Genomic DNA, 27,855 nt, shown 5'->3' on the forward strand with positions numbered 1-27,855 from the left:
AATTAGTTAATGGGGATGATAACACAACTTTGTGAATATGAGAGGGGAATCGAAAAAGCCCAGGATTTATTTATTACAAAGTTTGTATTTATTCTTACATGTTTAAACTTCAGTCACTCTCAGTACTGTCTGATGCAATATGCCTACCAAGACACTTTTTTCACTGCTCCAGTTTTTGAACTCATCAATTTTGATGCCTTTCAGAATTTATGCCGTTTTTGTTTCACCTCTTCCACATCAGCAAAATGTTTCCCACTGAGGACTTTTTTCACCCGGGGAAACAAAAAGTTGCTTGGGGCTGAAGTTCGGGTGAATAGGGAGGGTGGGGCACTGGGGTCATGCCACTTTGACTGGGGTCAAACACGAGAGTTTGAGACCAGCCTGGGCAACATGGCAAGACCCGTCTCTACACACACACACAAAAAGACAAAAAAGTATAATACAAAGAACTCAAAATATCCAAATAAAAAGTATAAAATTGGTCAAAAATTGCTGAACACGCAGCACCATGTGGGCATGTATGCCCTTAAATCACCCATCATGAAATGGACCAATGCATTGAAACAACCTCCAGAAAAAAATTTGCTGAAGCCGAAGAACACAGCCTCTCACAACACTAGCTGGTGCACTGATGCCAGTGAGTTCCTAGAACACTTACCTAGTGGGGGAAGCCTGCCCTACAAGAAGCCCACCCTCCAAAAAATAATTCCTGTTTTTTTGGGGTCCCTCTAATATACTGCAAACCACTGAATTGTACCTTTTAAAATGGTGAATTTTACAGTTAATGATCGTAAAAGTCAGCCAGCTCTCATGAGCTACTTTTGTGCAACTGCCCATAATCCATCCCTGTAATACACTTTTCATATGTCAAATTTCCACTTTTCTTCTTCTTTTTAAAAATTTATTTTATTTTAAAAATTTGGAGTACAAGTCAGCATTAGGTATACAGGTGATCATCACACAGGTAGGGTTTGGGCCTCCCTTTTGTCCCCACTTTGCCTGTTTTGAAGTCAGGTACCCTTATTAATGTGAAAGACTATTTTTACAATACAAGCATACCTTTGAGATATTGTAAGCTCAGTTCCAGACTACCACAATAAAGCCAATATCACAATAATAAAATAAATAAGATAAAATAAAATAGTGAATTTTATGGCATGAAAATTGTATCTCAATAAAGCTATTATTTAAAAAAATTCTTACATATGCCCGCTACCAGAATTCTGGTATATGTACTTTCCTTGCTCTCAGGATGGTATTCCCACAGGAGATTTTTCTTCAAATATAAAATTATAATATTGAAAATGCTTTTAAAATATCCACCACTTTATCTCCCAGGACATGCCTTTCTAGATAAGAATCCTTGGTCAAAATCAAAGCCAAAGGCACAGAATTACATAAAATGTAATGACTGATGATGTGATATTAAGATTAGTATTAGACATTCCCTAGAGAAACAATTCAGTTATTATAAGTTATTACTAATATTGAAACTAATAATTAACTTATTGTAGGGACGAGGGCTCACCAAGTTGTCCAGGCTGGTCTCAAATCCCTGGTCTCAGGCAACCTTCTCGCCTCAGCCTCTCAAAGTGCTGAGATTACATGCTTGAGCCACCTTGCCTGGCTGAAACTAAAAATTAAACTAGGGAGCTATATTATGAATTAGTGCTTGTAACAAGGTTAATGACTAACAAAGATTGTTAAAATCAGAATATCTCAGAAATAACAACATTGAACTTAATTTTCAACTTTTCTAACATTCAAATCATTTTGTCCAAAACTTACATAGTGTAGCCATTTTGTAAGGATAGGAGTCACAATATCTTCTAATTGTTGTCTCTGTTCAAAAAAGTTCATTAATGGAAGCTTCTGAATGGATTTCCACCCACTCATTTTTTGCACGGCACACATTGAGGATGGTATTCTAGGGACAGAAGTAGAGAATACTTTCTATGTATTTACTAAAAAATAAAACTCTACAGTATCTCTAAATTGGCACTAACAATAGAACTTTCTATGATAACAGAAAAATTCTATACCTGCATTGCCTAATAAAGTAGCCATTAGAAATATATGGCCATTGACTATAAGAAATATGGCTGCTAGGGTTACTGAGAAACTGAGTTTTAAATTTTATTTATTTGAGTTGGAGTCTCACTTTATCGCCCAGACTGCAATGCAGTGGCATGCTCACGGCCACCCCAGTGTCAACCTGCTGGGCTCAAATAATTCTTCCGCCTCAGCCTTTCAAGTAGCCGAAACTACAGGTGCACACTACCATGCCTGGCTAACTTTTTTTTTTTTTAATTGTAGTGATGAGGTGTCGCCAAGTTGCCCAGGCTGTTCTTGAACCATTGGACTCAGGCAATCCGCACACCTCAGCCTCCCAAAGTGGTTACAGGCTTGAGTCACCGCTCCTGGCCCTAATTTTACTCAAATTTGAATAGCCACATGTAGCTGGTGGTTACTATATTGGACAGTGCAGCTCTATCATAAATGGAATGTGAATATAACAAAACTCACCATCAAGAATCATGAAGGGTAACTGCCAGGGGAGGGTCAGGGTAGGACTGGCAGTAGTGGGAAACTGCCTGGGGTAGGGGCACACCTCATCAACAAGGGTACCTGCGTAACGAACATTTGTATACCTAACCCTGAATTGTACCCCACATATTTAAAATAAAATAGTTTTAAAAATAAAATAAAAAGAGCCATGAAGCCTTGCACCTGTCTATACTTTCTCCCCAATTCTTTATTTTCATCAAGCCCTGTGACAAAAAGAAGTGTTTGCAAAGGTTGAAACAGAATAGCTTATTGGTACAAGCTGCACACAATTCAAAAGACAATGCTGACAATTTATTCCCTCTAAATGGTTCATAGGAAGAGGAAGAAAAGTCCACCTGACCGAAAACCTCTCAGTTTGCATCGTAAAACCATCTCATTGCACGCATGCAACAAACTTCTGATGTCTAATTTAAGATGTTTGTTGTACTGTAGTTGATTACAATAAAGAGAAATAAATAAATGTATGGTGTGTCTTGTCCTTACTATGAAATAATAAGCAGTAGTCTATGCAGAAGTATGCAGAAGGAAGTGGACTTGGAAAGGTGTTTATAATATATTATTAAGAGGGGAAGAGGGAGAAAAAGTAAACTAAAAAATAATACATAGTATAATCCCATTTTTATAAAAACAAAATCATAAAATTTCTATTGTATGTGTGCATACATATGTTTACATAAGTGAAGGAAAAAATGGTACAATTAACTAAAAATTGTTATCAGAACCACAGGGTAATAAGACTGCAGACAGAGAAGGGAAAACCATTAAGTTTGCATAGGACATTTTCATTTTTTCTAATTACAACTATGTGTACATAATATTTTCTAGTTCAAATAACCAAATTTTTAAAAATTGAAACTGAAAACTTTTCTAGTAACTAGTTTGACAAAGTGCTGTTTCTTTGCACCACGAAAATTTTGTTTTGCAGATCTAATAGCTCTGATAGTTATTCTAATAAAATTTTGCCTGTAATTTTTTTCACAAGATATGGAGTGTTTTACAAGACACATGTGTAATGTGTCGCTTATCAAGTTCATGGACTTGGTGATGTTTTAATCTTTCAGTAATACCTAATTCTTCTTCATCTGAATTATAAGTCACAGAAAATGTACAGAGTATCCTGCACACAAAAAAATGCACGAAACAATTTAAAACCAAACCACATTTCTGATTCCTTGAGCATTTGAAAAAAAATTTTTTTGTAGATATGAGATCTCACTGTGCTGCCCAGGCTTATCTTGAAATCGTGAGCATTTTTTTTTTTTTTTTGAGTCAGAGTCTCACTCTGTTGCCCAGCCTGGAGTGCAGTGGCACATTCATGGCCACCACAGCCTGGACCTACTGGGCTCAGGCAATTCTTCCACCTCAGCCTTCCAAGTAGTTGGGATCACAGGCATGCGCCATCCCACCTGGCTAATTTTTTGATTTATTGTAGAGATGAGGTCTTGCTAAGTTGTCCAGGCTGGTCTCGAACCCATGGGCTCAGGCAATCCTCTCATCTTGGCCTCCCAAAGTACTGGGATTATAGGTGTGAGCCACTGCACTGGCCTTAAGCATATTTTTAAATGTCCATCCAAAGCAATACTACCAGTCTACAGGCAGTACTTAGATATAGGACTCAGATATATGGCAACCTGGTTTTATAACCAGCTATCTTAATATCTGTGTATCTTTTTTCCTATTCTGGAAAATTCGATACAATAAAAAATATGTAATGTATTTGTACATATACGGGGAGGGAGATCTTCAAAAAACAGAATTGGTTTTTGGAGGGCGGGCCCCTGTAGTACAGGCTTCCCCACTAGATAAGTGTCCTAGGAATTCATCAGTATCAGCGTACCAGCTACCACTGTTTTAAGAGGCTGTGTTTGACTTCAGTGATTTTTGTTGTTTTTGGAGTTTCTTGCAATGCATTTGCCCATTTTATGATGGGTGATTTATGAGCATACCTGCCCACACCGTGCTGAGTGTTCAGCAATTTTTGACCAAAAATGGCATGATTCCCATTCCCCACTCTTTCTATTCACCTGATCTTGCCCTGAGCAACTTTTTCTGCTTCTCTGGATGAAAAAAGTCCTCAAAGGGAAATATTTTGCTGATGTGGAAGAGGTGAAACAAAAAATGGCAGAAGCACTAAAAGGCATCAAAATTGATGAGGGGGAAAAATCATCTCAATTAGGTGTATTGCATCAAATGGGAGAGTATTTCGAAGGTGACTGAAGTTTAAACATGTAAGAATAAATATACAATTTTTAAATAAATAAATTCTGGGTTTTTGAGTCCCCTCCATACATATTAATAAAATACATAAAATAAAAATATATGTCTAAACTTTGAAGGAAAGTAATGAAGTGGATACAGCAGACCCCACTACTCAACAGAACCAGAACACAACCAATACTATTAATGTAACTTCTCTGTCCCTCTTCATCCCATCTTCTGCCTGTCTTAAGAGAAAATTACAATCTGTACTTATCCCTCTGCTTTGCTTTTTAAATATTTTTACCCAGATATGTAGGCATCCCCTCCCAAAAACAGTTTGGTTTTGCTTGCTTTTGAGCTTTATAAAAATCGGTGCAGTCTTTGGTGTTTGTTTTTCACCGAGTACTACATTTCTAAGATTCATCCATGTTGCTGGATATGATACTTAGTACATTTCTATGTCACTTTTAAAAACTATTTAACTTTTTGATCAGTCTATCTTCTATCAGTAGTTTATGAAGAAAGGAAGGAAGCGGGGAGAAAGAAAAGGAAGGAGGGAGGAAGGAAAGAAAGGAGGGACGAAAGAACAGTAAGGATTACCATCTACTTCTAGAACAACAGTATAGAAATTAAAATGTAAGACAAAATTCTCAAAAGACTTCAGAACAAGCAATAATCACAATACAGTACCTTGTCTTCCTTAAGAAGCTTCCCTGATCCCTTTTCTATATCAGTAATGGCTAAAGAAACCTTGGCAATATATTTTTTCAGAGTCAACCTTACATCTGAAAGAATGGACAGTAAAACAAAATATGATAAGACAAAGACCCCAAAAATATACTCACCTATTTATAATGCAGCATATCATATTCGGAGCTTTATCAAGATGGTGTGTGGGGGATTTATTATGGTTGTTTTCATTGAATTTCAGAAAGATAACACTCAACCAGCACAGCACTTGGGGTACTCAATATGTTTCTAGAAATGTTCTAGAAACTAAAGTTTTTGAAGAACAAATGAAATATAAAACATGACCCCTGATTCCAAAGAGGCCATATTCTATTAAAAGAAAGTAACAACAAAAAGCATTTATTTTTGGGTCTTCCAAATAAATTTCAAAAACAGATGTCCTAATTAAAAAACAACAACAACGTTGTTTAAAATAATCCCATTCACTATAGGACCCACAGTAATGTTATCATAAAAATTTGAAAATCTATTTAAATAAAATTATAACAGCTTGCTGTGAGAAATGAAATACTCAAATAAATGGAAGGGCTTACCATATTTCCAGATGGGACAACTAAACATTGTAAACTGTAAATTAGTCCCAAATGAAGTTAAAGGTTGATGTATTGGTTTCCTTTAGCTGCTATATCACACTGCCACAAATGTTCTGGCTTAAAACAATACATATGTATCCTCTTACATATGTATCCAAGAGGTCAGAAGTCTGAAACTGGTTTCACTGAACTAAAGTTGAGGTACTGGCAGTTTGATTCCTTCTGGAGGATTTTAGGGGAGAATCTGTTCCTTATCTTTTTTCAATTTTTAGTGGCTTCAGTTTCTAGTATTACTTGGTTTGTGGCCCCCTTCCTCCATTTTCAAATACATTACTCCAGTCTCTGTGTTCATCATCAAATCACCTTCTCCTCTTCTGTGTCAAATATACCTCTGCCTTCTACCTACAAGGACACTGTGATTATGTTTAGATCCCACCAGGATAATCTCCCAACTCATGTAAGGATCTGCAAAGTCCCTTCTGTCATGAAGTAACATTGATAGAGGAATTAGGATCTGAGTATCTTTGACAGCCATTATTCAGCACACCACAATCAGCTCTCTGTTCCATTCCCTAAAATTCACATCTAACGCACGTGCAAAATATATTCACCCCATTCCAAATTTCCTAAAAGTCTGAACCCATTACAATATCAATTCATGTTCAAATTCCCACCTAAATATCATCAACTCAAAAGTCTCAAATCTCATAATCTAAATCAGCTAAACAAGGTATGAGTGACACTCTGTGTATGATCCATCATGCAGCAAAATTCTCCTCTCTCTATGGACTTCTGAAACTAGAAATCAAGTTATCTTCTTCCAAAATACATGAGTGGGACAGGCATGGAATACTAGTTAAAGGCATTGTCATTCAAAAGGGAGAATATGGAGGGAAGAGAGGAGTCACCAGTCTCAAGCAATTTTGAAATCCAGTAGGGCAAATTCCACTAAGATTTCAAGGCCTGGGAATAACCCTCTGTGGCACAAGACTCTGGTCCTGAGGTCTTACCTCTGGGCCTGAGGTTCCCTCTCCGAATCATTCTTCCTTTTTCATGAAAAATATAATGTGTTTGTAGCTAAATTATTTTACTAGTCTGTTCATTTTGTCCTCTCTCTGACCCTTTGTCCACACTGGTGTTTCTACTAGCATAACATTCTCAGAAGCCTTGTGAATCTCCCTGCATGTCACAGAGACGCACTCCATTAGGTGAAAGGCTCCTTCATAGGTCCCTTGTGAATACTCTCATTCCTGTTCCTGACTTCTGCTGAGATGGCTCAGGAGATCCATAAATCTAATCTAACTTAACCTAATCTCTTCACCAAGGCAAAAGGCTGCAGTGCCACATCCTTGACTTTCTCTCCAGAGCTTACTTTCTTGACAGTTAATATCTTAATGTTAGCACCTTTTACAGTCTGGAGAGGCTGAGAATTTCCCAAATCATCAAGTCCTGTCCTTTATTGCGTAACAGTTCTTCCCTCTATTCATCTCTCTCCTCTCACATTTTACTATAAGCAGCAAAAAGAAACCAGGTCTTGCTTTCAATGCTTTGCTTAGAAATCTCTTTAGCTAAGGTGTTCGGCCTTCCACATAATGGCAGGACACAGTTCAGCTGAGCTGTCTCTGTGCCGTATCTCCAGCTTCCTATAATGTGCTCCTCCTCCTTTCTGAGCCACCAGCAGTAGAGCACATTAACACTCTCACCAGTATTCTGTTTAAAGTAACTTCCATATTCTTCAGAACAACAGAGGCTTTCTCAACTGTGCTCCTTATTTCCTGCTGAGCTCTCAACAGCAGTGCGTTAATGTCCATAATTCTACCAACAGACTGTTGAAAACAATCTAAATCTGTCAGGCAACATAAAAATTCTTCCAGCCTCAATTATCCAATTTCACTGCCACTTCCACATTTCTAGGTGTTTGTGACAACAGCACCCCATTTCCTGGTACCAAAATCGGGTTAGTTCCAAATCACCACAAAATTGGAGGCTTTAACAACAATAATTTATTGTTTTATGTTCTGGAGGCCAGAAATCCTAAATCAGTTTCACTGAACGAAAGTCAAGGTGTTGCCAAGGTTGATTCCTTCTGGAGATTCTGAGGAAAGAATCTGTTCCTTGCCTTTTTCATCTTCTAGTGTTCCTTGGCTTATGGCCCCATCTTTATGATTTCAAAGCACATCATCCCAGTCTGCTTCCGTCATCACATCACCTTCTCCATCCCTGTACCAAGAATCTCTCTACTTCCCTTTTACATTTAGGTCCCATTTGGATAATAAATGATAATCTCTCCATCTCAAAATCATATCTGTAAAGTCCCTTTCACCATATAACATCCAACATTTCCAGCGATTTTTATCTCAATATCTTTGGAGCTGTTATCTGGCCTACTATAGTTGGTATGCATAATATCATGAAACTCCAAATAGGAATACTTGTGAGACTTGATGAAATCACTCTAAAGTTCAGTTGTGTCATCTATAGCACTTAGTAATCTCTTTAAGCCTCATTGCCTATCTGTAAAGTAGATGTAATTCAAGCACCTTCCACAGTCTAATGCAGACCCTGGAATGGTAGTCATGATTGGATCAGCTAACTAGTCTTCTTGCCTCCAGCTCTTCACAGCTTTATATCTGTTATTCATGTTGCAAACAGAAATACATCCCAAACTGGATTCCAAGATTTAGGTTTTGGTTCCACTAGTTGGGTGAACTGGAGTCAATGGTGGTTCTAGAATTTCAATACAGAGTGAAGTTTAGGGAAGAAATCAGATGAAAAAGGAGACTAAAGAACTTGTCATGAAACGACACCTACATAAAACAAGCTCATTGTTTTTACTGATGACAGCACATATTTATTTTGGGTGATTTAGTGAAGGAAGGAGCTTATTGCAGCATTCCCTTAATGCCACCATACCTTCAACACGCTAACCTTGGTTTCATCTATAAAACTGAAGTGTTACAATACATCCTCATAGGGATGTTGTGAGGATTATAGTATATAGTATACACTGTATACTATAGTATGTAGTATAACCCACAACATAATAAAATATAGTATATGGCGTATAGTATGTATAGTATAATGCATGCAAATATCTTGGCACAGTGCCTGCAACACAATAAAGCACTCAATATACTCTTCTCAAACCTCTTTGACTCCCTATTACCTAAAATACAGGAACCTCCAAGACATGCCTAGTCACAAGCAATCGTTACAGTGTCATCCCCTCCAACATTTATTCAGAGTGTCTATTATTCACTTCTTGCTTCCTAGGCCCCAGATATCAATATGGTTCCCTCCTTCGCTTCCTTTGTTACCTGCTCAAGCATCACCTTATCAAAAAGCCCTTTCCTAACTTCCCACTATAAAACAACACACACACACACACACACACACACACACACACACACACACACACACACACACACGCAGGCAACTTCCTACACCCCCTTACCACTCTATTTTCTCCACAGCACTCCACAGATATAGACATACGGATTTAGAGAGATACAATTTTTCCCTACCAGAAAGTAAGCTCCTTGAAGGTAACAATTCTGTTTAGTGCTGAGTTATGTATGTATTCTCAGCTTCTGTAACAGTATTTAGCACACAGTTGGCACGCAAATATGTTGTATGAATATTCACACAAAATTTATGTTGTTTCCTCAATCTGAGATGCCCTCTCTGCACTGCCACTTACCAAAATTCTACTCACTCCTCAAGTCCACTCACATATACTTCTTATATGAAACTTCCTAATTCAGCCAGGCAGAACTCATTGTTCTCTCAGTTGTTACGTGTTTATAATTGTATTTAGTTCTCATTTCACTCTAACATGTAATTTTTTTTGAGAAAGCAGGATTTATTGAGAAAACCTCCCACAGTGGAGGGGACCCGAAGGGGTTGCCCCATCTTGTAATTTTTATTATTATTTTGGTTTTTGCTTTTATCTCTAGATTATAAACTCCTTAAAGCAGAGTCTATGTTCCATCTTTCGATCATATATAAGGTCACCTTCCTTACCCACTACCTAATAGCACCATCACCATCACAGGAACTTATGTTTAAAGAGACAGGTACTCAATATTTGAATTATTTGAAGGAAAGGAAAAGGCATTTCAGAACAAAAAAACTGAAGCAGATGCTAGGGTGTGCAAAGTGGTGTGCTATTTTTTAAGTAGATATAAAACTGCTACTTCAGAAGAAGAGTTGGAGGAAATACAAGTAAATTGTTTCTATGAAATGCTATTAATATGACCACAGTTTAATTTATTAGCTGCCAAATATTAGTAAAGTCTTATTTTTAAGAAAACTGAAGGAGTTCAAACTATTCTGGCAAAAAGCAACAGAAAGTATCTCTAAGAAAACCAAGGTGATAGGCTAGTTAGATAACATGTTTTGATTGGTTCACCTTTTGTGATTCTTCATGATGTCACTAAACTCATCCCTGAGTCACTATGACTGATGATGTTACAATGATCATCAGTATATACTTTGCTGGGTATATTTTTGCTGACTGGCAAGATTGTCTAAATGCCTTTACTGAAGTGCCATATTAATGAATAATTCCGAGCATTTTCTGCTGTCTTTAACCAATTTTCTAAATATAAAATTTTTTCCGAGTTGAAAGAGAAAGATGTCTAATCAAGAACTATCCTCAATTTTTCCTCTGCTGTTTATCTGCTTCTTTAGGGAGAGCTTCTGCATTTGTGATGGAACTCTCTGGACAAAGGTTGGATGGGAGATTTTTCCAGAAGAAGTATACTGTCTGAAAGCTAAGCCTTCACCATCTCACTGTCTACCTTACCCTTTGAACAAACTATGCTGCAACTTTGCTAGCATGGATATATTTCAGGGTTGTCTACATCTCATTTATATTTTTGCACAAGCCCTCTTTTTAATCCTATCTGTATTATCTGTGCATTACCTATGGATGAAATGGAAGAAACACACAAAAAAGGTAAGTTAGTGATGCAAACAGTAATAGTTTATAAATCTGAGTTTAGAACAAGATTCTATGTTTTATTTCTCTTTGTAAACATCCTCCTCCCCATTCATCCCAGCATCTAGCTCTGCGTCCTGCATATACTGGTACTCAACAAATGTGTACTGAATTAGAAGATCCTTAAAAGCATCTAGTCCCCTCTGTTTCAAATTACAAAATACATATGTATAGGAATAAATGTATAGGAAATGAAGTTATCTATCTGTTGCCTTAAGTAATTCATATTCTTTCTCAGCTGCCCTCTCCACAAAAATGAAGGATTTGAAACAAGAGATCTCTTAGAACCCTTCCAGATCTAAGAAATCTAAGTAGAAAAGTTGGCATGCATTTTTTAAATGGACTATAAACTAATATCTAATGCTAAAACAACTTCCTGGGAAGTCGAGCTTTTAAACTAATTTCCCACTTTGCCAATAGATAACACCATAGTTAGAGGCAATCTTAAAAGCTTGTTGACTTAAAAAAAAACTCACTGACTTTCAGAATAATTAGATACTTTATAAAAGTAGTCTTATTTTTGAAATGAATGTGATTTTATGGTATTATTTCTTGAGGAGCTTGAATAAAGGAAAATATTTTGCTAATATTCAAATAATGTCTCCAAGAAGAGTGCTCTAAATATTGAAGGCACTGATTGCTGATGGTAATAGTGATCTTATATGGAGCATGGTGATCTTATATGGAGCATACCATATAGTGATCTTATATGGATCTTATATGGAACATTTTTTCTGCACTTCTGCCGTTCTTCTATAGTAAACTTTCTTTTGTATAAATAATTGATGCATGATGTTTCTTACAGAGTTTATGTATTTAGAATACAAATTTAATTTGACTATAGTAAGATAAAATCTGTATTACTATTTTTTCTTTTAGCTGAAAAAACAAGCCTCCTTAGATAAAAGTGGTCATCATCTAGAAAGTCCATCCAGCTATGACATTGACCAAATACTCTGCAGACTGGTGACCACAACATCACTGATGTCTGAGTACCTGAAGCTGGTGTCCCACAGTCCTTCCTTTAAGAAAACTAAACACCGAAAATTAACGAGGAAGAAGAGTGAAGGAGAAAGAGCCAGAGAATATTAACATATGCATATGCAAATGTAGCTCAGTCAAATACAGAAATTATAAAACAAATATATCAGGAGGACTCATGTAAGGATAAAAATAGTTCTTCCGAACTTGTGTAAATTTGTTGCCAGAATCTTTGCTGAAATTTTCAAAAGTAGTCTGAGTTGAAAAATTACTTCCATTCAACTAAAAAAGAAATCATCCTTACAAAAGTACTGGAGAAAATAATTGTATACTATGATTGCTACATGTTTAAATATTTTGTTCTTAATTGTTAGATTAACCAATCTCTAGAATAGAAGCTCAGGTTCGTGTTTCAATAAATCTTTGATTTAAAAAATATCTGTGACCTTATTTTCCTGAGCAAATATTATAACCACCAGAATATTTTTAATTTTTCCTCTCTGATTGTTAGAATAGCATGGAAATATTAAGGAACAGATTAATTTTTTTTTTTGAGTCGAAGTCTCACCCTGTCACCCAGGCTGAAGTGCAGTGGCACGCTCACAGCCACCGTAGCCTCAAACTGCTGGGCTCAGGCAATCATTCCATCCCAAGTAGCTGGAACCACAGGTGTGCCCCACTATGCCTGGCTAATTTTTTGATTTATTGTAGAGACATCTTGCCAAGCTGCCCAGGCTGGTCTCGAACCCCTGGGCTCAGGTAATCCTCTTGCCTCTGACTCCACACCTGCTAGGATTACAGGTGTGAACCACTGCTCCCACCCAGATTAGTTTTTTTGTTGAGTTGGAGTCTCACTCCGCCACCCAGACTGGAGTGCAATGGCATGCTCACAGCCATCTCAGTGTCGACCTGCTGAGCTCAAGTGATTCTTCTGCCTCAGCCTTTCAAGTAGCCGGAACTACAGGTGTGCGCTACCATGCCTGGCAAATTTTTTGATTTATTGTAGAGATGAGGTCTTGCCAAGTTGCCCAGGACGTTCTCAAATCTGTGGGCTCAGGCAATCCTCTCACCTTGGCCTCTCAAAATGCTGGGATTACAGGCTTGAGCCACCACGCCTGACCTCAGATTAATTTTTAAAAGTATAAATTTTCACATTTTCAGTATAATAAATGGTGAATTACATACCAACTTTTTTTACATTTCAGACATTGTTGATAAGACACTTCAATTGTTTTAAAGTATGGTTTCCATATTTTCCAAAGAAAAACTAGGAGATGGACCTAAGACTAGAATGGAAGATTTGTTTAAAACATTTTGAAAACTCCCAGAAAAACATTCCATATCTATAACATACCTGCCATCATTATAAGGGGAAAAAATTTTAGAACATAATCCTTGAGACAGTAATAAGTAACTGTACAATTTTTAAAGTAATGGAAAAGAATAGTGCTTGGGCTACTATAGATTATTAGGAGTTTACTTCTGGTTCCACTTTCCAGACTCTCCTTTTTCCCTCCATTCCTCAGCTCAACCCCTCGCCCCACATTTCCATAAATTCTCCATGACTTCAGAGTTCTGAACTGTCAGCTAACTCCCTCTAAGAGAATATATACCAGGGGTGCCAAAAAAATGCACATTTTAAAAGATGTTATGTATGTATTACTTTCCAAACTTGAATCGAATGATGGTTGCAACATCTAGTATGACATTCACTTAAAAAATGGTGTTAATTAAATGAATGCTAGCATTACCATGTGACAGGCAGCACACTCAAAGAAAATGGTGGAAGTATGGCTGTCATTTGAGGATTGCAAGATCATTTTGAAGTGGTATTTGACTCAGCATTCCTTGACTTCTAGCCATGAGTGTCCTTAAAGGATGTGGTGTGCTACAGAAAATTGGTACACTAGTGGTACGTCAGCAAGAAATTGAAAAGGCATGCACAGCGAAACAAGTGGATGCTTTGATAACATTACTCAAGCAGTAGCTCCCCATAATCAGAAGTGTCTGGACACTGATGGTAACCACTCTGAGCACCTCTTGTAATTGCATAAGTCAAATGTGACTTGTATTCATCTTTTGTTATCAGTATATATTGAGTATTATAATTTTACTACAGTTTTTTCCTTTCTTAAAATGTGTATGTACATTTTTGGCATACTCTGTATATATATCCCTTTTAGTGGAGATATATATATATATATATATATATATATCCCTTTTAATGGAGAACCCTGGCAGATTAAAAAAAAATATCCTCACCTCTAAAACCCAAAGAAATTTATCTCTAATAATGGGATTTTCAGTAACATGGTAGAGACTATGAGGGTAGGGAGACTTCAAGCCCTTAAATTTCTTCAGGTAACTCTTTTTTTTTTTTTTGAGTTGGAGTCTCACTCTGTCCCCCAGACTGGAGTGCAGTGGCCGCTCCCAGCCACCGCAGCCTCGACCTGCTAGGCTCTGGCGATCCTTCCGCCTCAGCCTTCCAAGTAGCCGGAATTACAGGCATGTGCTACCACGCCCGGCTGATTTTGTGATTTTATTGTAGAGATGAGGTCTCACTGCCCAGGCGGATCTCGAACCCGCAGACTCAGGCAATCCACTCACCTCAGCCTCCCAAAGGCGTGGGATTGCAGGCTGAGCCACCAAGCCCGGCTCTTCAGGTAACTCTTAATCATTAGAAGGAGAAATGGAAGTGATGTATACTCTAGATTAAAGTCTGAATTTAAAAGTGTTAAATTTTATGTTGAGTAATTTACATTTCTGCCTTCCCAGGACTACATTACTATGAAGCTCCAATCCTAATTTAATCATTGATCTGGAAACACTAGTTTACTTTATATAGTCTTCTTTTCTTTTCATCACTAAGACATATTAGGTATAATTTATCCAAGAACCAAGGACCCAAATTAAACAGACAGATATTATGGGGAAAGAAACCAAGGACTTCACATTCATAAGCCCCAAACAACTTCTTTTCAGAAAAGTGATAGTAAAATTTGTCTCTAGACTGTGATTTGTTTAAGTACCATGGATTGCTTATTTTTCAAAAATGAATTTTAAACTATGGAGTATAAATTTCATCTGTAATTGTTATTCATGGGGAAATTAATTGAATTCTTTGCTTTTGTGTTCTCCTTTTACTTACAGATCTAATAATAAAATTGAAGATCTTGACATATGAAAGATTATTCCTAGAAAGCATTTCATACAAGTGAACTAATCATAATAATCAATTATATAATAATTAATAATTAATAAAAATAATCTACAAAGCACAACTTATCTCTTTCTCCCCAAATGTTTCCTTTCTTTCCTTATTTCCATCAGTTCTCCTAGTCTTCTCATTTTACAGATGAGCAAGTTCCAGCTGAATCTTCCTAATTATCACTTTCATCCTCTTTCTTTTCTACATAAAAACTTTCAGTTGCTCCCAGTGTGAAATAAAAACACCTTAACCTGACATTTGAAGGGATAAACCAACTGTAATAAGAGCAGTAGCATTTTTTAAGTGCTGACCACATGCCAGGCGTTGTAACTGCTTTACATCATCTCATTCAATTCTCACAACAACCCCCAAGATCTAAGAAGTATTATTGGCCCCCTTTTCCAGAAAAGGAAACTAGGTATAAATAATTTAAGTGCCTTGTCCAAGGTCACATAGGTTTCACCTTGTCACCGTCCCCCGATAAGCCACTTTCATTCACAGCACTATGATTTTTGTTCACGCCCTTTCCCCTTTCTACTGTGTTTCCAAATCCAACTCATTCTTCAAGGTCCAGCTCAAGTCTGACGTGCTCTGACTTCCTGTTCTCTAACTACCCTGTGACATGGACTTCCCACTCTGCCAATTTTAACCCTGAATCACAATCTTTCTGATAAATAACTGTTGAATGTGTCTACACCTTACCGTTCCCCACTTAGCAACTGTCCAGAGGGCAGGAACAACCAATTGTACCTACAATACTATGCTCATAATGGGCAGTTGATAAATCCTTGCTAGAAACATGAAAGCAGATAACCACGCAAAATAAATGCCATGAACTTCGTAAGTACTAGTTTTTTAACCAGTGTTTGTGAACACATACATGGTTACATAGATATATCTTTCTGAAACCTCTTTAAGCTATGTTCTATGGGGCTATGGGAATGATGTAAGCAAAATATTAGCAAAATAGCAAAGTTTTTTTTAACCTTGTATTGAAGTATAACATACATACAGAAAAGTGCAAAAATTATGTGCACAACTCAATGAATTTTCACAAATGAGCATACATGTAACTAGCAATCAGATCAAGCAAAAGAACATTACATCCCAGAAGTCTTCTTATGTCTTAAGGGTAACTACTATTCTGGCCACTAACACCATAGATTAACTTTATCAAAATAAATGACTCCTACATTATTATTACAACATTTTCTGAGGACTCAAATATCTTGTTCAAATATGATAGTTTTTTAAACATGTAAGGAATGGTTCACTTTGGCTGGGTCTCTTAGAAGATAGCCTTGAACATATATTGTACATAAATTCTTACTGAAAATTATTGGTGATTGTTAGAAGTTGGTAAGTCACTAAGCTTCCAACACGTACAGTTCGTATGAAGTATGAAGGGGGACCAAAAAAATTTATTTTTTGGAGGGCAGGCCCATTGTACTACAGGCTTCCCCTACTAGGTAAGTGTTCTGGGAACCCATCGGCATCAGTGTCCCAGTTACTGTGTTGCTAAGAGTCTGCGTTTGGCTTCAGTGAATTTTTTTTTGGAGATTCTTTCAATGTATTTGGCCGTTTCATGATGGGTGATTTACACAAACAACCTGTTCACACTGAGACGAATGTTCAGCAATTTTTGACCAAAAATGGCATGACACCCCATCCTCCTCCCCCTGCACCGTGTCCCACCCTCCAAAATCACCTGATCTCACCCCAAGCAACTTGTTTTGTTTTCCTGATGAAAAAAGTCCTCAGAGGGAAACATTTTGCTGACGTGAAAGAGGTGAAACAAAAAATGGCCAAAGCCCTAAAAGGCATCAAAATGGACAACTTCAAAAACTGTTTTGAGCAGTGGAAAAAGCATCTCAATAAGTGAATTGCATCAAACGGAGAGTGCTTTGAAGGTGACTGAAGTTTAAACATGTAAGAAGAAACACACAATTTTGTCTAAATAAATTTCAGATTATTTTAGGTTCCCCTCGTACAATGTTTAAGGCCAATAGCAAAACAGGAAAAAAGGGCAGATTTCATATATTATTGCCACCTGTGAAAGTAGTTGTGTTTACAGATAAAACATCTTGATGAAAGGTGACACTGCCTGTAACTCACAGGAGAAAATTCCATCACATCAGTTTGGTAACACCTTGGGATCTCCCATACCTGCCCAGTCCAGGAATTCAACACACTCAGTCTGGGAATACCTAGCAGCAACATCTCGAGCTCTTTCCTCCCGAAAGTTCAAAGCTTCTATATCAACATCCAGTTCTACCAGTGCTTTTAAGGTTTCCAAACGACCCCAGGCTGCAGCACAGTGTAAGAGTGTATACCCTAACACATAGAATGAAAATGGGCAGACCAAATAGACTATATTGTTTCAGGCTCTTTTATGTAATAGAAGATCATAGCTATCAAGTTTTGAATAATCACTATGGGCCAGAAGCTATTCTGAGAGCTTTACACAGCGTAAACTTCGTTTATAAAACTTCTACAATATCAGAAGTTACAATCCTCATTTCACAGATAAATGAGGTATAATGATAAAGGAGACTACCATGAGCATAATTGTAAAGGTGATAAACACGAAAGTCATCTTTAAAATGTTTTCAGACTAATTTAAAAAAATCAAATCAAAGATCATTGAACTTACCCACAAGGATACACAGACATACCTAATTATATTGCACTTCACTTGTGCTGAGAAAAACAGTTCTTAAGCTTTCTAGAGACTCCCAGTTTTGATTGAAGAGATGGACTTGTATGTCCTTAATCTCTGTGTCTACTCTGATCTTTCCAACATGTCAACAAAGGGCGGTAGAGTAACACATTCAGTTTTTGTAGGGTTTTTTGCTGTTGCTTTTTCCTAGAGCATGCTTTTCAGGCAGTGAATCTCTTAATTTTAATGGCTTTACCACGTGGATAGACTTAGAATTTCCCAAATTATCAAGTCCTTCTATCAATTTATCTCCTTCCTCTAGCATTTAAACTATAAGCAGCAAGAAAAAACCAGATTGCACCTGTAAAACTTAACTTGGGAATCTCATCTCTGAATTAGAATATTTCATGGTGGGCATAAATCAGAATGAAAGATATAGGTTATTTTAGTGTACATCACACTCTTAAAGACTGTATGCCTATAACCTCTACTGGAAAATACCTACTAAAAGAATGGCAATATTTACTTCAATCAGTCACAATAAAACCTCCCATTCATACTGTTAGGGACATACTGTCAAATATTGATTTGGGGCACTCTTTTTCCTTTATGTAGTATGGTTTTTAGATATTATGCCATTTTTATAGATGAAAAGGTTATACAATTTGCCTAAGTCTTGTAGCCAATTTAGTAGAAGGGTTTTAAAATCCGTGCTTTTAACCATCTATTATATAATCCTTTTGCAACTTGATTTTTGTCTCAATATTATGTTTTCTAGTGTTACCCATTTGAAAACCCAAATTCATTCCTTTTAACTATTGTATAATATTGTTGTGTGAACATATCATAATGTATTTACCTACTCCCCTATTAATTTATGTTGTTTCCAATTATTCACTGTCATAAGCAATACTTGAATAATCATCCTTGTACAAATATATCCTTGTGAGCAAGTGTGAGAGTTTCCCAAAGATACATATCTAGAAATGAAAATCTCAGTCATCAAGTGTCTGTTCATTTGCAACTTTATACAAATGTTCTCAAAAGTGAATTTACCAATTTACACTCCTCCAGCAGAATGAATTCCCACTTCCCACATCTTCACCAGTATTCAATGTTGTCAAATATTTAAATTTTTCCCAATCTGATGAGTAATTCATATTAGTTTATTGTTTAAATTTGCATTTTAATAGTGATGCTTCATATATTTATTGGACATGAGAGTTTTTCTCTTTTATTTATTTTCTATTTTTATTTTTTTAAGTCAGACTCTCACTCTGTTGCCCAGGCTGGTGTGCAGTGGCATGCTCATGGCCACCACAGTCTTGACCTGCTGGACTCAGTTGATATGTCTGCCTCAGCTTTCCAAGTAGCTGGAACTACAGGCATGCATCACCACATCCACTAATTTTTTAAAAAATTTAATTGTAGAGACATTTTGCTAAATCTGATATACTATGTACCATATCAGGAGTTCTAAACATTAGAGTTTTCATTGTTAATTTATACTATAAAATAGTTAAAGCCTGGCAGTATATAAGATCATAAAAACACATATGTATATCTATAATTTATATTCTATTAAATATGCAGATATTTAATATCCAATAATAATAGTAAAATATAAGACAATAGTAGCATTAAGGTAGAGAATGGAAGTATGTTATATTAAAGTTTTTATATTGTATGTGAAGGTAAACTGTTTTTTGGGGGGGTTTTGTTTTGCTTTTTTGGAGTTGGAGTCTCACTCTTGTCACCCAGGCTGGAGTGCAGTAGCACGCTCATGGCCACCACAGCCTCAACCTGCTGGGCTTAAGTTATTCTTCCCCCTCAGCCTTCCAAGTAGCTGGAACTACAGACACATGCCACCACACCTGGCTAGTTTTTGTACAGGTGCACATTGTAGAGATGAGGTTTCACCAAGTTGCCCAAGCTGGTCTCAAATCCCTGGGCTCAGGTAATCCTCTCGCCTCGGCCTCCCAGAATGCTAGGATTACAGGCTGAGTCACTGCGCCTGGCCAAGGTAAACTATTAAAATGTATATTATAAACCCTAAAGCAACCTAAAAATCAAAGATTTGTAGCTAATAAACTAACAAAGGAGATAAATAGAATAACAAAATAACCCAAAAGAAAGCATGGAAAAAGAAGGGAAATGGAGCAAAGAAAAAGTGGGAGAAATAGAAAAGAAATAACAACATAATCATTTTGAAATGAAGCATAATATTGCATTAAATATAAATGACCCAAACATCTACATTAAATGGCAAAGAAGAGTAAGATTCAACTATAAACTACCTACAAAAAAATCCCACTTTAAATATAAAAATACAAGCTGGGCACGGTGGCTCAAGACTGTAATCCCAGGACTTTGGGAGGCCAAGGTGAGAGAACTGCCTGAACCCAGGGGTCCTAGACCACCCTGGGCAACTTGGTGAGATCTGTCTCTACAATAAATAAAAAAATTAGCTGGGTGCGGTGGCACGCACCTGTCATTCCAGCTACTTGGAAAGCAGAAGTGGAAGAATTGCCTGAGCCCAGTAGATTGAGGCTGCGGTGGCTATGAGTGTGCCACTGCACTCCAGCCTGGGCGACAGGGTGAGACTCTAACTCAAAACCATTAAAAGAGATTAATAAAAGAATAGTTCAACAAGCAAATGGAAAAATATTCCATGCTCATGGATTGGAAGAGTCAACATTGTTAAGATGTCCATCCTACCCAAGGCAATCCACAGTTTTAATGAAATATCCATTAAATCACCAGTAGCATCTTTCTCAGACCTGAAAACAATACAGGAATTCATATGGAAACATAAACAACCACGAATCTCCAAAACAATCCTCAGCAAAAAAAAAAAAAACAACAAAAAAAAAACAAAGCAGGAGGTATCACATTGCCAAACTTTAAACTTTATTATAAAGCTACAATAATCAAAACAGCCTGGTATTGGTTCAAGAACAGGCATACAAACCAATGGAACAGGATAGAGATTCTGGAAGCAAAATCTCAATTTCTCAACCAACTCATCTTTAACAAAGCCTCCACCACCAACCACTGGGGAGAGGAGAACCTGTTCAGTAAATGGTGCAGAGAAAATTGGCTGACCACATGCAGAAGATTAAAACAAGACCCCTACCTATCCCCATACACAAAGATCAACACTAAATGGATCAAAGACCTAAACGCAAAACCTCAAACTATAAGAATCCTTATGGAAATTGGAACTGGCAACCAATTCCTGATCAAAACCCCAAGGGCCCATGCCATAAGTGATAAGATAGACAAGTGGGATCTCATCAAACTGACAAGCTTCTGCAAAGCCAAAGAAACCATCAAAAGAACAGGGAAACAGCCCACAGACTGGGAAAAAATATTTTCTAACTATATGTCTGACAAAGACCTAACATCTAGGATCTCCAAGGAACTCAAACGTGCCGAAAAGAAAAAAAACAAACAGCCCCATTACAAAGTAGGCAAAAGATATGAACAGACACTTCTCAAAAGAAGACATATGAGCAGTCAACAGATACAAGAAAAAATGCTCAGCCTCACAAGTGATCAAAGAAATGCAAATTAAAACGACATTGAGATACCACCTAACTCCAGTCAGAATGGCCATCATCAATAACTCAAAAAATAACAGATGCTGGAGAGGATATAGGGAAAAGGGAACACTTCTACACTGTTGATGGGAGTGTAAACTAGTACAACCTCTGTGGAAAACTGTGTGGTGATTCCTAAGAGATCTAAAAATCGACCTTCCATACGACCCTGCAATCATCCTACTGGGAATATACCCAGAAGAACTCACATCGCTCTGTAAAAAAGATACTGCACATGTATGTTTATTGCAGCATGTTGACAACAGCAAGAACATGGAACCAACCATGTAGCCCATCAAAAGAGGACTGGATTTTTTTTTAAATGTGGTACATATACATGATGTAATATTACGCAGCCATACAGAACAAAATCACGAACCTCACAGCAACCTAGATAGACTTAGAGTCCATAATACTGAGTGATCTTTCACAGAAACAAAGAACTGAGTATTACATGTTCTCACTCGCAAGCGGACCTTGAACAACTATCGTAATACTATAAGAAAAGGATTGACGGCGTGAAACTGTGGGGGTACAGGGGGTGGGTGGGGAGGTGGGATTGACAGTAGTGGGAATCTGCCTGGGGAAGGGGGGCACATCTCATCAACAAGGGTACCTGAACATTTGTATACCTAGCCCTGAATCGTACCCCACATCTTTAAAATTAAAAAAAAAATGTATTGTAGAGACAAGATCTCACCAAGTTGCTCAGGCTGGTCCTGGACCCTTGGGTTCAGACAATTCTCTCATCTTGAACTCCCAAAGTGCTGGGATTATAATCGCGAGCCATAGCGCCCAGCCGAGGACCGCTCTATGAATTGTTTGTTCCTATCCTTTGTCATTTTTCTGCTGGGTTAAATTACTGCCATTGCTTAGTAGGCTATCTTTACATAGATATATCCTTTGTCAGCTGAGATTCTGCAAATATCTTCTTTCAGTCTTGTGGCTTATTTTGTCACTTTGTTCATGGTATCTTTCCCTTTAGTGGTTGTGTTCTTTATAGCTTGTTTTAAGAAATCCTGTGATATCTCAAGAAATAACAATATTCCTCTAATTATTTTTCAGAAAGTTTATAACTTTTGCTCTTCACATTCATATTTTACAAGTACCTATAACTGATTTTTATGTGTGGTACAAAGTAGGTATATAATTTTACCTGTTTTTTTCCAGATGAATAACTAACATTCTCTGGGATCATATACTAAACAGTTTACCATTTTCCTCTGAAATGTAGGGTCAGCTTCTTATTTCACACTTTTAAACAATCTTCTGGGATAGTAATTAGATTGATAAATGAATTTGGAAGAAATTAAGAGAGACATCATTAAGATATCACCATTTGAGATATATATACATATAACACACACGCACTTTGGATATTCTTTGATACATTTCAGTAAAGTTTTCTACTTTTTGCCATAAATGTCTTTCAATTCTTTTTTCAGATTTATTATTAGTTTCTGTATCTTTTTTTCTGAGTTGGAGTCTAACTTTGTCACCCAAACTGGAGAGCAGTGGCACACTCCCAGCCACCGTAGCCTTGACCTGCTGGGTTCAGGCAATCCTTCTGCTTCAGCCTTACAAGTAGCTGGAACTACAGGCGCACGCTACCACACCTGGCTAGTTTTTTGATTTATTGTAGAGATGAGGTCTCACCAAGTTGCCCGGGCAGGTCTCGGACCCGCGGGCTCAGGCAATCCACTCACCTAGGCCTCCCAAAGTGCTGGAATTATAGGCTGAGCCACCGAGTCCAGCCTCCGTATCATTTTTTTTATTAACAAGATATTTATTTTTATGACATTATCTGACTGTTGATGATATCTAGAAAGTCACTGATTTGGGATATTGGCCTTACGCTCATATTCTTGCTAAACTCTATCAGTACTGTTAGTAGATTGTCTTGAATTTAAGTGTATGTGCCTATGGATAACAAGAGTTTTGCTTCTTCTACTCTAATTCTTGTACCTACTAGTATGCTAGTAAATGTATAAAACATCCTCTGGAGGGAAAAGCTCTAATTACCATCAGTCAATTACCATAATATATGTGGCCCAGTATGGTTCCATAGTTCCTTGGTTGGTTAGTTGGTTTGTTGGTTGGTTCGTTCCTTCCTTCCTCCCCCCTCCTCTTTTGAGTTGGAGTCTCACTCCATTGCCTAGACTGGAGTACAGTGGCACACTCATGGCCACCCCAGTTGGGCTCCAGCGATACTTCCACCTCAGTCTTCCAAGTAGCTGGAACTACAGGAATGCACTACCATGCCCAGCTAATTTTTTTTGTATTTATCGTAGAGATGAGGTCTTGCCAAGTTGCCCAGGCTGGTCTCGAACGCATGGGCTCAGACAATCCACTCACCTCGGCCTCCCAAAGTGTTAGGATCATAGGCTGAGGCACTGAGCCCAGCCTGGTATGGACAATTTCAAGTACCAACAACATGTCAACCAATTCTCAAAGCCCCTAAAAATGTTTATCAATCAGTTCTTCATAGCTGGTAAAAGCTGGTAATAGCATAGTGCTGTGCTATTTCTCTTATTCTTCTTGTCTTGCTACATTTTCTAGAACTTCTATTAGAAGGATGAATGGAAGCAGTGATAGTGAATATTATAGTCTTATTTCTGTTTTTTCATTTTTTTTTTCTGAGTTGGAGTCTCTGTCACCCAGGCTGAAGTGCAGTGGCACAATCATGGCTTACCGGCCTCGCCTCGGCCTCCTGGGCTCAGGTGATCCTTCTGCCTCAACCTCCCAAGTAGCTGGGACTACAAGCGAGCACCACCACACCAGGCTAAATTTTAGATGTTTTTATTTTTTGTAGATATGATGTCTCCCTGTGTTGTCCAAGCTGGCCCTGAACTCCTGGGCTCAAGCAATCCTCCCTCCTCAGCCTCTCAAAGTCCTGGGATTACAGGTGTGAGCTGCTGCATCTGGCCTTGTTTCTAATTTTAAATAATGTTTCTGAAAATTCAATATTAGGTAAGTATGCTTCAGATTTTTGATAGACAACCTTAAGGGAAGTTTCTTCTATTACAATTTCCCTGAGAGCATTCATCTTGAATTAGTGCTACATTTTTTAAAGTGACTTGTCTACATCTATTGACATGATCATGTTTTGCTTAATCTTTTATTGTAGTTAATTACACTAATATTTTTGTAATGTTAAAACCATACTTTCATTCATGGGATAAACCCAACTTAGTCCAATAAATTTTTGTGTATATGATGAAAATTATTTATTTATAATGGAGAAATTAAAATTGCATAGATTTATCATGCACAAGAAGTTGTTCTGAAATATTTTTGCATTACAGAATAGCTAAATCAAGTTAATTAACATAAGGATCTCACAGATTTATTCATTTATTTGGTGAGAACATGTAAAATCTAATCTCCAAAAAATTCTTTAATATACATTCTTAGATTCAATTTGTTAGTATTTTATTTAGGATACTTGTATCTATGTTATTAAATATGTCTGCTGGGCATGGTGGCTCATGCCTATAATCCCCAGCACTTTGAGAGGCAGAGGAGAGAGGAATGCCTTTGCCCAGGAGTTCAAGACCAACCTGGGCAACTTGGCAAGACTTCATCTCTACAATAAATAAATAAATTAGCTGGACACAGTGATGTGTATGTGTAGTTCACCTACTTGGAAGGCTGAGGCAGAAAGATCACCTGAGCCCAGCAGGTCAAGGCTGCTGTGACCGTGAGCATGCTGCTGCGCTTCAGCCTGGGCAACAGAGTAAGACTCTGACTCAAACTCAAAAAAAATTTTTTTTATCAGCCTATAAATTTCCTTTCTAGTACTGTCATTAATCCAATTTTACTATAAAATTTCTCTCTCTCATAAAATAATTCGGACAACTTTCCAACTCTCCAGATATTCTCCAGAACATTTCTATAAACTAGGGATTACCTTTTCTCCTAAAACTTTTAACAGTCTTTATCTTTAAAAACATTTGAATATGGAATATGATGAGGAGCCAGGGGTTAGGAAGGCAGATTTTTATAACTTATTCAATTTATTTAATAACTGGTGATCTAGCCAAGAATTCTATTTTTTTCTTGAATCAATTTTAGTAATTTATATTTAATTGGAAATTGTTCATTTCATCCAAGATTTCAAAATATATTGTCAAACACATTAAGTTGTTCATAATAGTTTCTCATGATTTTTTAACTTAATTATGTTGCGTTAATGTTCCATTTTTTCAGTTCCAAAATATTATTTGAACTCTGTCTCTTTCTGATTAATATTATCAAAGGTTTTTTAACCCTATCTTTTTCACTGAACCAAATTTTGATATTGTGATCAATGTCATTATATTACTTCATTATTTTTCTTCCACTTTCTTCTACTCAGTTGTTCTTTTTATAATTTATTGAGTCAATTGCACTGCCTACTAATTTTTAATGTTTCTTGTATTCTAACATATGCATTAAACTAGAATTTTAATTTTAGATTTATCTGTCAGGTTCTGACATATAGTGACTCTGTTGTCATTTAAACATTTCTTAATTTTCATTATATCTTCTTTGACCAATAGAAAATTTAAAGTGTGTTCTTGTTTCCAAAACTATAGAGGGCTTTCAGTTATCTCTTTGTTACTATTCTCTAATTTAATTTTGTTGTGGTCGCCAGCTAGAAACTATATACTACAGACTATTTGATATTTGTTGTGACCTCCTTTATGACCCAATATATGATCAATTTCCTTAAATGTCCCATGTGAACATGAAGAGAATATATTTTATTTGCTGAAGATAATTGTTTTATTTTCTACCATGACCATGTATTATATTTGCAACCTGAAAAAAACAAATTAAATTTTAAAAGGTAATTAGATAATGACTGCTAAAAACTAATAAATCTTCAAAGGAAAGAGAATAATATTGAACATTTACTGCTTATTAATCTACTATGTGCCAAGCACTTGAAATGCATATATATTATCTTATTTAATCCTCGTAACACTTTTTAAGGAAAACATAATTATTATCCCCACTTTGCAGATGAAGAAACACAGACACAAAAAGATCAGGTACTTGCCAAGTCACACATCTAACAAAATAGTGAAGTCTGTGTTCTAAAATACTATGCTCTAAAATGTCAACATTGATACACTTACATATATAAACATATATACACTCATATATATGCATACACATATAATATATGTAAAATGTAAAGCAGACACATCAAATATATGCAAGCTTGATATTACACATCATCTTTAGATAGTTATAAATAATACTTAGGAGAGAAAAAAGAAAAAAATACCTCTGGCAATCTTTTCATTCAAATTCACACCATATTTTGCCAAAGCGCTAATCACATCACTTTGCCCAGCCATGCAAGCTGCATACAGAAAATTCCTCCCAATAACATCTTCTAAGAGTAGGTACATGGCCTGCTCATGATGATGATTCTTGGAATCCTCAAAAACCTTCTGCAAACATTTTACATCCCCTGTGAGGGCAGTTGTAAGAGGCGGTTCACGTGCCTGTTTCCTCTGGCTCTAGGACTTCTTCTTGCTGTGAGAAAAATTCTGAACTCTTTGAGGGTTCTTCTGACTCCATTAACTCCAAAAATACCTAAGACCAAAAAAAAAAAAAAAAAAAGTCATAGAAATCTATTCACTCAGTGTTGACCACTGCACAGACCAGATTCCCCTCCTCAAAAGCCTCTCTCCCCTCCCTCCACAACCACGTCTGACAAACCCGGTATGGTTGAGATCGAGAAATTTAGTAAGTCGAAACTGAAGAAGGAAATGCAAGAGAAAAATCCACTGCCTTCAAAGAAACAATTGAGCAGGAGAAGCAAATAGGCAAATCGTAAAGAGGCGAGTGCCACCAGTAGGCACTGTGCATTCCACAAGCACTGCCTTCTTATTTTACTTCCTTTAGCTATTTAACTGTAAGATGCAAAGAGGTTGGATCAAGTTTAAATGATTGTGCTGCCCCTTTTCGCATCAAAGAACTACTGACAATGAAGGCCTCCCCTGCCTCTGCCCTTTACCTGGCTTGCTGGCAGGGAAGGAAAAGAGCTTGCATGCTAGTGAAGGAAGAAGTGGGTTTGGGATGACAGTGAAATCTAGAGTAAATCAAGCTGGCCCAAGGTGTCCTGCAGGCTTTAAAATGCAGTTTAATTAGAGTGCTATTTATTGTTCAAATGATTTTAATTATTGGAACGCACAATTTTTAAAATATGCAAATAAAAAGTTTTCCTGAAAAAAAGTCTATTCAAAAAATCAGTATTTTTTGTTTATTTATTTATCTGCTCAGTTAACTGACAATATAGATGGAATGAAAATACTTAACTAGTTGAAAATAATGATAAAATATTTCTACCATTCAGT

General features: G+C 36.9%; 2 protein-coding genes across 2 annotated transcripts; one reads left to right on the plus strand and one right to left on the minus strand.

Annotated features, from left to right (window-relative positions):
* Positions 1 to 1,740: 1,740 nt before the first annotated feature.
* Positions 1,741 to 27,085, minus strand: LOC103275136 (ankyrin repeat domain-containing protein 45-like). Its single transcript, XM_021706180.1, is given in 6 exon segments — positions 1,741 to 1,851; positions 1,853 to 1,927; positions 5,458 to 5,552; positions 17,408 to 17,575; positions 26,778 to 26,998; positions 27,000 to 27,085. Coding segments are annotated over 6 exon segments (747 nt in total). The 5' UTR covers positions 27,077 to 27,085.
* TEX50 (testis expressed 50) lies at positions 10,687 to 12,144 on the plus strand. Its single transcript, XM_021706179.1, has 2 exons — positions 10,687 to 11,010; positions 11,932 to 12,144. The coding sequence occupies exons 1-2, from the start codon at positions 10,687 to 10,689 to the stop codon at positions 12,142 to 12,144; spliced, it is 537 nt and encodes a 178-aa protein (XP_021561854.1).
* Positions 27,086 to 27,855: the final 770 nt, after the last annotated feature.

This window comes from Carlito syrichta, unplaced genomic scaffold (assembly GCF_000164805.1).
Source record: "Carlito syrichta isolate Samal-C Ts95f unplaced genomic scaffold, Tarsius_syrichta-2.0.1 Scaffold315335, whole genome shotgun sequence".
Classification (NCBI taxonomy): domain Eukaryota; kingdom Metazoa; phylum Chordata; class Mammalia; order Primates; family Tarsiidae; genus Carlito; species Carlito syrichta.

What these genes read in the sequence shown, in the direction of transcription:
- TEX50 (XM_021706179.1), top strand. Translation starts at nt 10,687, where the DNA reads ATGTCTAATCAAGAACTATCCTCAATTTTTCCTCTGCTGTTTATCTGC. An exon ending in GGAAGAAACACACAAAAAAG is followed by an intron (nt 11,011 to 11,931) that starts GTAAGTTAGTGA and finishes TTTTTCTTTTAG; the next exon opens with CTGAAAAAACAAGCCTCCTT.